Source organism: Buceros rhinoceros, unplaced genomic scaffold (genome assembly GCF_000710305.1).
Source record: "Buceros rhinoceros silvestris isolate BGI_N320 unplaced genomic scaffold, ASM71030v1 scaffold10579, whole genome shotgun sequence".
Lineage (NCBI taxonomy): Eukaryota > Metazoa > Chordata > Aves > Bucerotiformes > Bucerotidae > Buceros > Buceros rhinoceros.
Window position 1 is genome coordinate 4,937 of NW_010429765.1, and position 12,150 is coordinate 17,086.

Consider the following 12,150-nt stretch of genomic DNA (forward strand, 5'->3'; position numbering starts at 1 on the left):
GGTGGGTACGATATCTAGGAAAATGAAGAACTGAATGTGTCTCTGTGAAGGTTCATCACACTGCTCATGAAAGGGATACTTAAACCACCGTGCGTGGAATGTGTCTACAAGAGATAGAAATGTGAATAGTGGACCTACTGATAGTGGGTTGGGGTAATCTGACACTGGGACACAAAATCATTAGACTCACCATCCTTGGTACTACCGGTATGGGATACTTTAGTAATAGATCACCCCCAAGTCTACGTTAGTTAAGACAGTATGTAATTTTACTCTCAAGATGTTCTGTGCAATTCGTCAAAGCATTACAAACAGATTTTATCTTGTATCTAAAACACACATACAGTTAACTACAATATTAAAAGCACTGTTCAGAACGCTACTCTGCAGGTACTGAATCTTTCTTGACTGAGTCCAATGCTTTAACTCTTTTGGTCTTTCTTAAGGCTCCTTCACAAACAGAGGGCTTTCTAAGAGCAACGTCTGGAACAGCCAGTGGCCCTCCTATTAACAGCGGAGCTGTACTTTCGACAGTTACTAAGCGACCAGATCCAATCTGAAAAACAAAATAAATACATTGCTTGACATTCATATTAGCATTTAAGATGAGATGAGAGGTAAATCATGAACTGTCTTTCAGAAGTATTATTCAGCTGGTGGAGATGCACGCTGAGGTTTCTGAGGTCCATGCAAACTGTCCTTTATACTAAATTCACAAATTGTACCCAACCATACAAAGGAAAGGACAGAGAGGTTTTTCAGCAGGTACCTTTACATACTCTGCTTTTCTGCTTTGATGCCTGATCTTATCAACAGAGGAAAAGGAAACCAAGCCTTTATTATAGTAGAAGTTTGTTGTGCAATGTCATTTGGATTTGTATATTCGGCCACAGTTTTTGTCCTCAGAATTTCACTACACATTAATACTTCAAAGAGAAGAAGGGAACAGACACTGTTTCTCTCAGAATGCAGTTGCCTATAACCACTGCATCAGGAAGAGCCCAGCACTGAAAGAGATGTACCCTTTCCACTCTTTATACAGAATAGGTTCAGATCTTTGAATAAAAATCCCTGAGTGACACCTCTGTCTTCTAACCACGAGCTACTAAAACAAACAATGCAACTCTTTGAGTGCATGCCATGCATGTGTTTGTTAGATTACTTGACCTTGCCTGGTTTGCAACAACCATCTTCTTAGCCTAATTTTCATCTCTCCTAATAGGGGTGTTTGGCAGAGAGGAGGGAAGAAGATTGCTCCGTGAAAAAAATTGCCAGCCATATCTGTCATTTGTAATTCTTCTAAGCAATGTACCCAAGGAATTTTATCTGATGTTGCTGATGTGTTCATTTTCTTAAATAACCTTTTCCTTGGTTTTGTTTACAGTTGTTGAAATATTGATTATAGAACCATGAAGCTATTTTCTTGTTAAATCCTCTCTCTCCAAAGAAATGAATAATCCTGGCTTGAAGACCAAGTCTTGAAAGTAAAATTAACAATGTATTTCTCTCTGCTAACAATTTTCAAAATACTCATGTTTACATATAATTTTTTCAGATACTTTCTGCAAATATTGCTGATTAACATTCTCACTGATATATGCACACAACTAAATAATTTTTCCAGCTCGATTTGTCTTGCCTCCACAGATGTGTCCCTCCGTATCTTCAGAAGTTTAGGGCAAAGACAATATGATAAAAATCCTAGTCCAGCACTCTGAGACCATACCCTTGCTTCCTATTAAGCTATTCCTTTCTTCATCACATCAAACATGAACTGCCTCTTTCTTTTTCAGGATGCAGCCACCTTAGTTGTCATTACTCATTCATGCCAGAGAGTGCATAATGGTAGAATGTTTGTACAAGTTTGAAACTTTCACCTGTTTTCACCTTGAAACTTTCACCACCTTTTGAACTTTGTACTAGTTCAAAAACAGCACTTCATGTTTTCTCTTCCTTATTTCTCCTCACATGTAAGGGTAACTTCTAAGCAACCAAGAAGCTATTCTTCCCCCTAAAATTCTCCTTGCCTGAGATGCTTGCGCAGAAGTAATCCAGCTAGCTGAAAAGCAGTTACTGACAGGAATGGAGATTCTCCCATGTCTTACCCCAGCTTGTCAAATCTCAGTATCTAAATATGCCCAGTAAGATCTTAACAATGATTTTTATTTTCTCACACATCAATTAACTGATAGAAATGAGAAAAAAAAAATCTTCTCGGCAGCTACAATGAGTGGCTTATCTGCAGACAGTCAAGAACACGTTTACTGACAAAGGACACCCTGCTGATGTATTAGAGATCACACAGATTTACCCAACAAGAAATGAAGGAGGTCTTGACCTCAGCAAGGTTTTCATGAAAGGCAATTCCACAAGAAGAACATGTCAAGTAGCACAGGGACCATCATGCCCACACTTTTTATGAGCAATTTGCAGATCCGAATCTCATTCTGACCAACTCCCTGTTGTCTGAGGATCTGACAGAAGGGGAAATGGTGCTTTGCAGGAGATACTGTTTCTTTCTTACATACCTGGAGCTTGTCGACATAAGCGTTGTTAAAGAAAGAGTAAGCAGCAGCTCATATACAGCCAGAATAAACCCCAAACCACTTACACATTAGTGAAAATAAACCAATGTCATTGAGAATTACTTACTGTTGTACCGAGGCCTTTAATATCAGTAGAATGGACTGCTCTGTTCCGAGTCTTTGATATAGATCTGGAAGCCTCTATTGTTTTTTCCTGAAGCCTTTTTGCTTTCTAAAGATGGTGAGAAAAATGGCAAAATTGCTTTAATCCAAATTAATTGCGTTGTTTGCACTTGTTATAAAATACACAAACAAAATGACAAAATAAATGAGGTGATAATTCTATTGACCTTTTAATTGTAAGTATCCCCCCTCTGGTTTGTGACTCACTCTTTACTGAGGACTTGAAAAGACAATAAATCACAGAATCATCTGGTTGGAAGAGACCTTTAAGATCATCAACTCCAACCATACATCCTGCACTGCCAGGGTCCCTAAACCATGTCCCTCAGCTCCACATCTACACGGCTTTTAAACACTTCTAGGGATGGTGACTCCACCACCTCCCTGGGCAGCTTGTCCCAGTGCTTCACAACCCTTTTGGAGAAGAAATTTTTCCTAATATCCAACCTGAACCTCTCCGGCACAACTTGAAGCCATTTTCTCTAGTCCTGTCACTTGTCACATGGGAAAAGACTCCAACCCCCAACTCAATACAACCTCCTTTCAGGTAGTTGTAGAGAGCAAGAAGGTCTCCCCTCAGCCTCCTCTTCTCCAGACTAAACGACCCCAACTCCCTCAGCCGCTCCTTGTAAGACTTGTGCTCTAGACCCTTTACCAGCTTTGTTGCTCTTCTCTGGACAAATACTGCACACAGTATTTGAGGTGTGGCCTCACCAGTGCCGAGCACAGGGGGACAATCACTTCCCTAGTCCTGCTGGACACAATTTTTTTGATACAAACCAGGATGCCTTTGGTCTTCTTGGCCACCTGGGCACACTGCTGGCTCATATTCAGCCGGCTGTCAACCAGCACCCCCAGGTATTTTTCTGCTGTGCAGCTTTCCAGCCACTCCTGCCCAAGCCTGTAGCGTTGCAGGGGTTTGTTGTGACTCAGCTGCAGCACCCAGCATTTAGTCTTATTGAACCTCATACTATTGTCCTTGGCCCATCCATTCAGCCTGCCCAGATCCCTCTGTAAAGCCTCCTGACCTTCAAGCAGCTTGACACACCCACCCAACTCTTTTTTTTTATGTCATCTGCAAACATACTGAGAGTGCACTCAATCCCCTCATCCAGATCATTGATAAAGATGTTGAAGAGAACAGGCCCCAGTACTGAGTCCTGGGGAACACCAAGTGTGACTGGCTGCCAACTGGATTTAACTCCATTCTCCACCACTCTTTGGGCCTGGCCATTCAGCCAGTTTTTCTTTTAACCATCGGAGATAAAAGCCTATCCAAGCCACAGGCAGCTAGTTTCTGCAGGAGAATGCTGTGAAAAACAAAGGTAAAGAACATCCAAGCCATGGACGTGGCTTCACAAGGACAAGAAGGGAATCATCACTTGCTATGACCTGCAGGCGATATTCTTTCTCGTGTAGCCGTATCTGCTGTTAGCCTTCATCACCACAAGAGCACACTGTTGCCTCGTGCTCAGCTTGTCACCCCATATACAGCACACATCCACATAGCTAGTCAGTCTCCTGGCTGTACTGATACACGACAGCCTTAATACATCCCAGATGCATGACTTCACATTTTCTGTTCCTGAATTTCATGAGCTTCTGGTTATTCTGTCCCTCCAGCTTGTCAAGGTCCTCTGAATAGCAACCGTACCTCCCAGCATATCGATGGCTTCCTCAAGCTGAGTGTCATGCATGAACATGATGAGGCAATATCCAAATCATTAATGAAAATATTAAATAGTATCAACCGTATAATTAACTCTGAGGAATATCAATCAAAACTGAGTGCTAGTTAAACTTTAAATCTCTAACTGCTGTCCCTCGAGCCCGTCAGTCCAGCTAGTTTTGCATCCAGCTTGTGGGCCACCTGCATGTAGTCCAGTCTATATGTCCCCACTTTGGCTACAAGGAGACCATGCTGAAAACCTTGCTAAAGCCAAGGGAAATGACATCCATATTCCTCATGCTGAAGTGATAATTCTCATTATCACAAAAGGCAACCATGTTGGCATCCATGATTTGTCCTTTGTCAATCCATGACAGCCATTACCAATCCATTGCCACTTTGTCCTTCATGTGCGTAAAACAGCTTCCCAGGGACTCAGGTAAAACTAACAAGCTTGTAGTTCTCTAAATCCCTTTTCTGGCCCTTTTTCATTTCTAATTCTAGCATAGATTTTTACCCCAGGCCAAAGATGTGCTTGCGTGTGAAGAAAATTATTTTCTTTTGCATCTCTTCTGGGAAATGAAAAAAAAAATAAATTCAGCTGTCAAAGCATTTCTTTTAAATCTGATTTCATTCATTCTCCAACTTAGTCTGATTGCCTAACCAGGACTCTAATATTTTTTATGTTCTTTTGGAAAAGCACAAATATTGCTAAGAAAAACTCCTTTAATCACAAAATATTTCCTATCTTGAAAGATGTTTGTGGTACTAAAAATAGGGAATGAAGTATTAGAAAAAATAAAAGAATGACCAGACTTTTAGTTTTGACAATTTCAGGATAAATACACATACATATATACACCACACCCCCCCAGTTGCAAGTGCATAAGCAATGTTCATCCCCGATTGGTTACTGTAATCAGAAGAGCAGAAGAATCAAGGACTGTGTAGCTTTGCCAATACATTTTATGGTTCTATGTCTGTGCGAATATAAAATTTACTATAACTTCCACTTGAATATCCTCCTAATTCACTAGGAAATGCATTGGAACCAGTATTATTATAACTATACTGTGAATATAAACTTTTGCTCCTTTACTCAGATTTCTTACCTTCGATGCCTCATAGTTTGATGTCCGAGTCAAGAAATTTTCCCAAGATTTATTTACTATTTCTCTCTGCTTATGGAAAGTTTGGATCTGTAATAGAAATGAAGTTTACAAGATGCAAGACAATCCTCTTCTCATGAGCTTTTCTGAATTCACTGCTTGTGGTATTTGAATAGTATGTTCACCTATGCCCTTTTGGCTATCTTAGCTCATCCCTCTCACTTGAGATTGGATGATGTTGTAGCAATGTATGTGTCCTTTAAAAACTTCTTGTATGCACTGCCTTTAAAAAAAAAGGCAGGCTTTCTTTCTCTGTTGGAAGAGCTCCAGCTCTTTCAGGGATACTTTCTGTATATTCTCACTCTAAAATGCTGAATAACAGAGACGGAATCAGTTCTAGTGAGAAAAGTGCAGGTGTCATAATGCATGACAATCCCTCAAAAACACTATAGCATGAGATTTTAGACAACTGAACCAACTGATCTTACTTCTCTGAAAGGAGGAGAAGACGAGACAGCAGATGAGCAAAAACGCCACATGCTTGCCTTATAATGAAAGCTGGAAAATATCTATATGTGCTCACTCTCAGCATGCTGGGAAACACAAAGCCTTAATTTCTGAAGTTAACGAAGCTCTGTAACTATTCAGCCAAAGGAGCTTATAACAGAGGCTTATGTTTCTTTTTAAGAAGCAGGTGTAGTTGTAATGGGTAAATTGTGAGCTGCTACAGATGAACACAGGTGCAACTCTATAGTAAGATAACACTAATTTCTCATTACACCATTGCTGATGCATCGCTGATGATACTGCTTCATTTTTTCATGCTGCTCTCTAAATACCATCAAAATAATACACATTAGGAGAACTGTGGTTAATCAGAAGTGCTGATAGCTACAGGAATTCAGAAGAAATACAGATAGCTACAGGATACCAAATTTACTCAATTTAAAATTTTACTGCTGAGACAGATTAAAATATCTTCAAGCAGTGTACACATATAGGATTTTTAACATTATATAACGAGACAGAAATTTACAAAAAAGCTTACACGAGCTTTACTTGTTTAAATACTCCTTGTCTTACTTTTCTATATGTTTTTTCCTCTTCCTGGATTTCTTGCTTGTGTTGCCTTTCAAGCACTTCAGTCTGCAGAGTAGCAACCATTTTTCCAGTATCTTCTGATACTTCTGAAATAACTTTCAGGGCTTCCTCATCCAATGTAACAGGCCTAAATTCTTCTTTTAGTTCTGCACAGAGTTCACTCCAAACTTCTCCAACCTGTGTGTGAAACACACACCACACTATTTTATATTTATCTCTTTGTTTTCCAGTTCCAATTATTGAAAACATAACTGAGCAACCATCTCTCTCATTTTTTATCCAAATTTATACTTCAGGAAGCTATGCCAAATGAATTCATTATAATCCTCCCTAAATCTTCCCAAGCCCCAGCTTGATTCTGCAGAGGAATAACAGGAATTCAGAAGAAATACAGATAGCTACAGGATACCAAATTACAGAAGTGAAGTGTTTTGTCCTGCTGGTTGCTTCTTAAAATCTCAAATTGCACACATTATCAGAGCAAACTGCAACATGAGACATAAATAGAAGCTGGAATTATCAACTAAGGACTGAGTCTTGCGAGTTCTTGAACACTTCAAGCTCTCACAAACTTTGTTCCTAAGCAGAAAACCAGCATAAACTGCAGCATCATTTGAGCAGGAGGACTCCCACAAAACCTTTGACAGTATGGACAGATACTGCATGTTGGTACAAAGACGGGAATATAATTTTTAATAGCAAACTGCGCCCACCCCCGAACTGACATTACTTCACAATTTTTTACTCCTATCCTGTCACATTCCTGTTTCTTGAGCTGGCACAGTTAAGGCTGATTTTTTTCTGAGTTATTTTTAACTAGCACTGTTTTCTGGCCTTATTTTCTATTCAGTCACAAACATTTGTAGCTGTACAAAGGAAGAGTCTGGGGAGTGCTGCAATGATGGAGGTAGGATTGTTTCTTTTGGTGGTAAATACCTCGACAGGCCTTGACAGGCTTGAGAGGTGGACCCATGTGAACCTCATGAAGTTCAACAAGGCCAAGTGCAAGGTCCTGTGCCTGAGTCAGGGTAATCCAAAGGAGAAATACAGGCCAGGCAATGAGTGGATTGAGTGCTGACCTGTAGAGAAAGACTTGGGGGTACTGGAAAAAAGCTGATCATGAGCTGGCAATGTTCACTTGCAGCCCAGAAAGGCAAACACATCCTGGGCTGCATCAAAAGAAGCATGGCCAGCAGGTCAAGGGATGTGATTCTCTCCCTCTACTCTGCTCTCGTGAGACCCCACCCGGAGCACTCTGTCCAGCTCTGGCGACCCCAGCATAAGAAGGACATGAACCTGCTTGAGCAGGTCCAGAGGAGAGACGCAAAGAGAATCAGAGGGCTGGAGGATCTCCCCTACGAGGACAGGCTGAGAGAGTTGGGGTTGTTCAGCCTAGAGAAGAGAAGGCTCCTGGGAGACCTTATAGCAGCCTTCTAGTACCTAAAGGGGACCTGCAGGAAAGTTGGGGAAGGGACTCTTTATCAGGGAGTGCAGTGATATGATGAGGGGTAATGGTTTTGAACTGAACAAGGGTAGATTTAGATTAGATATTGGGAAGAAATTCTTTACAGTGAGGGTGGTGAGGCACTGGAACAGGTTGCCCAGAGAGGCTGTGGATGTCCCCTCTCTGAAAGTGTTCAAGGGCAGATTGGATGGGGCTTTGAGCAACCTGATCTGGTAGAAGGTGTCTCTGCTCATGGCAGAGGAGTTGGAAGGAGATGATCTTTAAGTTCCCTTCCAACCTAAACCATTCTATGATTTTAAATTGTGGCTTACACTCTCTGTGATTTGTGACATAGGAGACAGCTTTTGAAGGGTTATTTTTTTGTTGTGTCTTGGGATATACTTGCATTTTTGCAAATACAGATACAGTAGTAGTATTTTCTTTCACAATACTCACTTTAAAGTCAATATAATGCTGTATGATAGCAAGTGTGACAAAATCCTTAGCAGATAAGCCAGGTAAATTTTCAAAACCTAAAATAATATTAATCATGTCAGAATTAACAGCATGATAAATTTATCCTAAATTACAACATTCTAAAAAAAGACACTATCTTATTTGTCATAGAATCACATGCAAAATCTTCGTCATCATCATAATCATAAACACATAATCATCATCTAAACCTGAGCAGGCTTTTGGTGACAAAACCACTGTTTTCTTGGTAATAAATTCACTCTATACTAACTGTTTACTTAGAAGAGGCTCCAGTGACCTTCCAGTCACTTGGAAAGCCAGGATAGTACTGCATTTACTATGCTTCTGTGGTAAGGATTTGGTCTTCTGATAATTCGACAAACAGTGGAGACCTTAATTCACAGTTTCTAAAGAAGCAATTCAGCACAGATAGAATTTGTTTTAGCTGTGAAGAAGGCACTAAGAGAATCATATTTCAGGGTGTCCAGTACTTGGTTTCAAAGCTGTGTAATGAGGGTGTCCTCCACGTCATACACGTGAGCGTTGAGCATAATGCCTTGAGCATCATGACTCCATCTTTGAAAAATATGTTTGCAATGTATGTAAAAGAATTAGGTGGAGAAGTGTGGTTGCTTAGACTGTGCCTCATTTTTGGCACGCTGAAGTTAATTATATTTGATTTTTTTAAAAAGAACTACATATAGTCTACCACATCTCATTCTAGACTTCATCATAACATCTGTGTGGTAACTGGCAATGTAACATCTATCTGTTAGAGTACAATTACATCATGTTTTGAAGTTAAGAAATACTATAAATGAAGACAAATTAACACTGGTTTTCTGGGTCACCATGTTACAGGCTGTTATGGAGCATGACTACAGTACAAGGAATATGCTGAGAAAAGACTATAAAAATCTTACTTTTTTTTATTATCCATTCTATGTCATTTCACTCCTTCACATGAGACATTACAATGTATATAACTAACATAAGAGGTATGTGCGAATATAGGAAAAAGCTGGAACAAAACCTCATGCCTTTTTACTTTAATAAAGAATTTAACATAATAAATGCTAATAAAAATTAGTAAGAACCTGGGTTATTACAGAGGAAGAATTAGATATAGTTTATTAGATAAACCAAGAATGTTTTCAAACCAGTTGGTTCTCTAGGTTACCCAGGAAACTGGCTGAAGCAATCTCAGAACAATTACTGGTTGTATTTGAACCTGTGGAGGAGGGACATTAAAAAACAAAGATAATGCCCACTTTTAAAAGGCCAAAAGGACAAGCCAGAGAATATTTGTTCAGTTCAGTGTCTGAAAAAAGTCTGAAACAAATAATTAAACAAATAACATTTACAGCTAAATTGTAACAGTGAAAACATTCATATCCAACATGATCATGAAAAACTAAGACCTAGCTTTTGTCTTCAGCCAGATAAGATATTCTTATGGGTGTGGAAGAGTTTACCATGTATCTTGACTACAGTTTAGATTTTTAGATAAGGTTGTAATGAGTATTCATATTCAGTGTGCATACAACATGGAATTAGGAGGCACTGCAGCATTTTGAAGGAAAATATTTGAACACAAATTAATCTTGTCAATTTGAAAATTATCCAAACCCACAGAATTTAATTCAGTAGGACAAATAAAAAAATCTAAATGTAGGAATAGTCATCTGTACAAATCCAGGATGGTAGATGACTGTACAAGATCTTAAGTCAAATGAACAAACAGTGTCATGCCTATATGAATACAGTAATTGTTATATTAATGTCAGAATGTTTATTTACAAGATAAGTAATGTTGCTCTATTTGGCTATGAGGCTTCTGCAGGCTTCTGCTGGAGTACTGTGTTCAGTAGTGGTACACTACAGATTAAGAAGAATGCATATCAATGGAAAAGACTCAAGAAAAAAACAATGAGGATACTGAGAGTTATGCCAGAAAACGAGATTGGTGAATAGCATCTTTCCTAATCTAGGGAAATAAAATTAAATCTAAAAGTTAAAATATGTGGAAGTGATAGCGTGTGTGGGAAAACAAATTACAAAACATTTCCAGCAGATTTTAGGTTTAATTCTAGGAAAAGTCTTCCTAGTGGTAGGGGTAGAAAAGTACTGAGGAAGTCTTAAAAGCCCCATCAGTAGGGACTTTTAAGAACAGGATGAGCAAGTATCTATTAATAACAGAGTGTTGATGATGCACCTCTAAGTTTTCTTTGACTTTTTTTTTTATAGCGACTTTATTGATTGCCAGTGAACAAGGTCAGTTTAATGGCAAATATGACACTGACAAGGTGATTCACTTGACTTACCTAACTTGCACAATAATGAATAAAGTTTTGCCCGTATGTTTTCTGAAATTTCCATGATGGCAAAGCTGGGACAGTTGGCAGGCATGGGAATGACATCTTGCTGTTTCTGAAAGCTGCTAGCAATAGGTCTCTTCATGTCTAATAATTTCAAAACACAAAACCAGAGTAGAAGAATTAAGAGGTAGTATGTCCCCAAAGCTATTCAACTTAGAGGATTTTTAGCAGGCAGCTATGGACATTTTTCTGTGATGCCTTCTCCAAAGTATGACAGTTTAATCTTACTTTGAGGACACCATGTAAATAATTTTGATAGTTTGGGCAGGAATTTGAACATAATTTGGGCCAGGAAATATTAATTAGCATGACTAAAGATTGGCAAGAACATAGCACTCTCCTTACTGCTTTTTATGACATATGACAGAACACGATGACTTTTGTGGAAGAAATTAAGTAGTTTAACTGTCCAGGATACCAGTCATGGTTCTGTCCATTATCCATTTCATTCCTAGCTGATGTAGGAAATGCCATCTAGTGGCCAGAGACATGAAATAGAAGGTGTTTTGGGTTTGGTAAGAACTACACCATAAAGCTATAAACATTGTAATTTACTTTCATCAGGATTCAGACTACAAAAGTTTAATTTTATTCAGTGGAAATGCTCACAGGTTAACATACAACATAAAACTTACCAACAATCTTGCCATATTGATCCCTTTTGACTCCTAGGTCCACCTCCTCCTGTCTCCATAACTGTATTAGAAGGTTAGCTGCTGTTTGATCTTTCTCCCCTCGCCAGGTGCTGATGTGTGAAATGGTTTTAGGGTTGTCACAAAATTCAACCAAGATTCCAAGAATTATATTGCACAGGTTCTTTTTCTTTAACTTGGTGAAGGGAAAAGGAAACCATGTTTTAAACTACAACTACAACTACTGTTCAAAATATAGTGAGGTCTATCTTCAAAAAACTACAGAAATTGTGTAATATGCAATCAAGCAACTTCAAGCTTTTCATCATACATATTTGCACAAGCTTGTAAATCTTTCAAGCTTCTGGAATCCTGCCATGCAAAGTTCCATAAATCAAGGAATGAGGGTAGGACCACATAAGATGTGTATACGTGTGTGTACGAATACATGGTATGTTTTGTATACATGCCTCCAGGCTCACATGCTGGAGAATATATTACTATCAAGATTTATTTTTGTAAGAAACGAACGCTGAAGGCAGTGGCTGAGCTGTACCACACAGCACTTGTTCTAGTTTGTGGCCAGATCTTCCAGCAGCTGAGAGCGGGAAAGAGTCTGCAGCCTTGCACTG

The 12,150-nt window shown here is 39.1% G+C and overlaps 1 protein-coding gene across 1 annotated transcript in view; it reads right to left on the reverse strand.

The window, feature by feature from the left end:
• Window positions 1-379: 379 nt before the first annotated feature.
• The window catches only part of CFAP69 (cilia and flagella associated protein 69), a gene marked incomplete at its 5' end in the record, with an annotated part of 30,290 nt that continues 18,519 nt past the window's right edge, over window positions 380-12,150 (reverse strand). Inside the window, 7 exons of the mRNA XM_010142782.1 lie at window positions 380-556; window positions 2,653-2,757; window positions 5,490-5,576; window positions 6,570-6,764; window positions 8,488-8,564; window positions 10,833-10,970; window positions 11,522-11,714. Of these exons, the coding sequence (XP_010141084.1) occupies window positions 380-556; window positions 2,653-2,757; window positions 5,490-5,576; window positions 6,570-6,764; window positions 8,488-8,564; window positions 10,833-10,970; window positions 11,522-11,714 (972 nt within the window). The remainder of the gene's footprint in view (window positions 557-2,652; window positions 2,758-5,489; window positions 5,577-6,569; window positions 6,765-8,487; window positions 8,565-10,832; window positions 10,971-11,521; window positions 11,715-12,150) is intronic.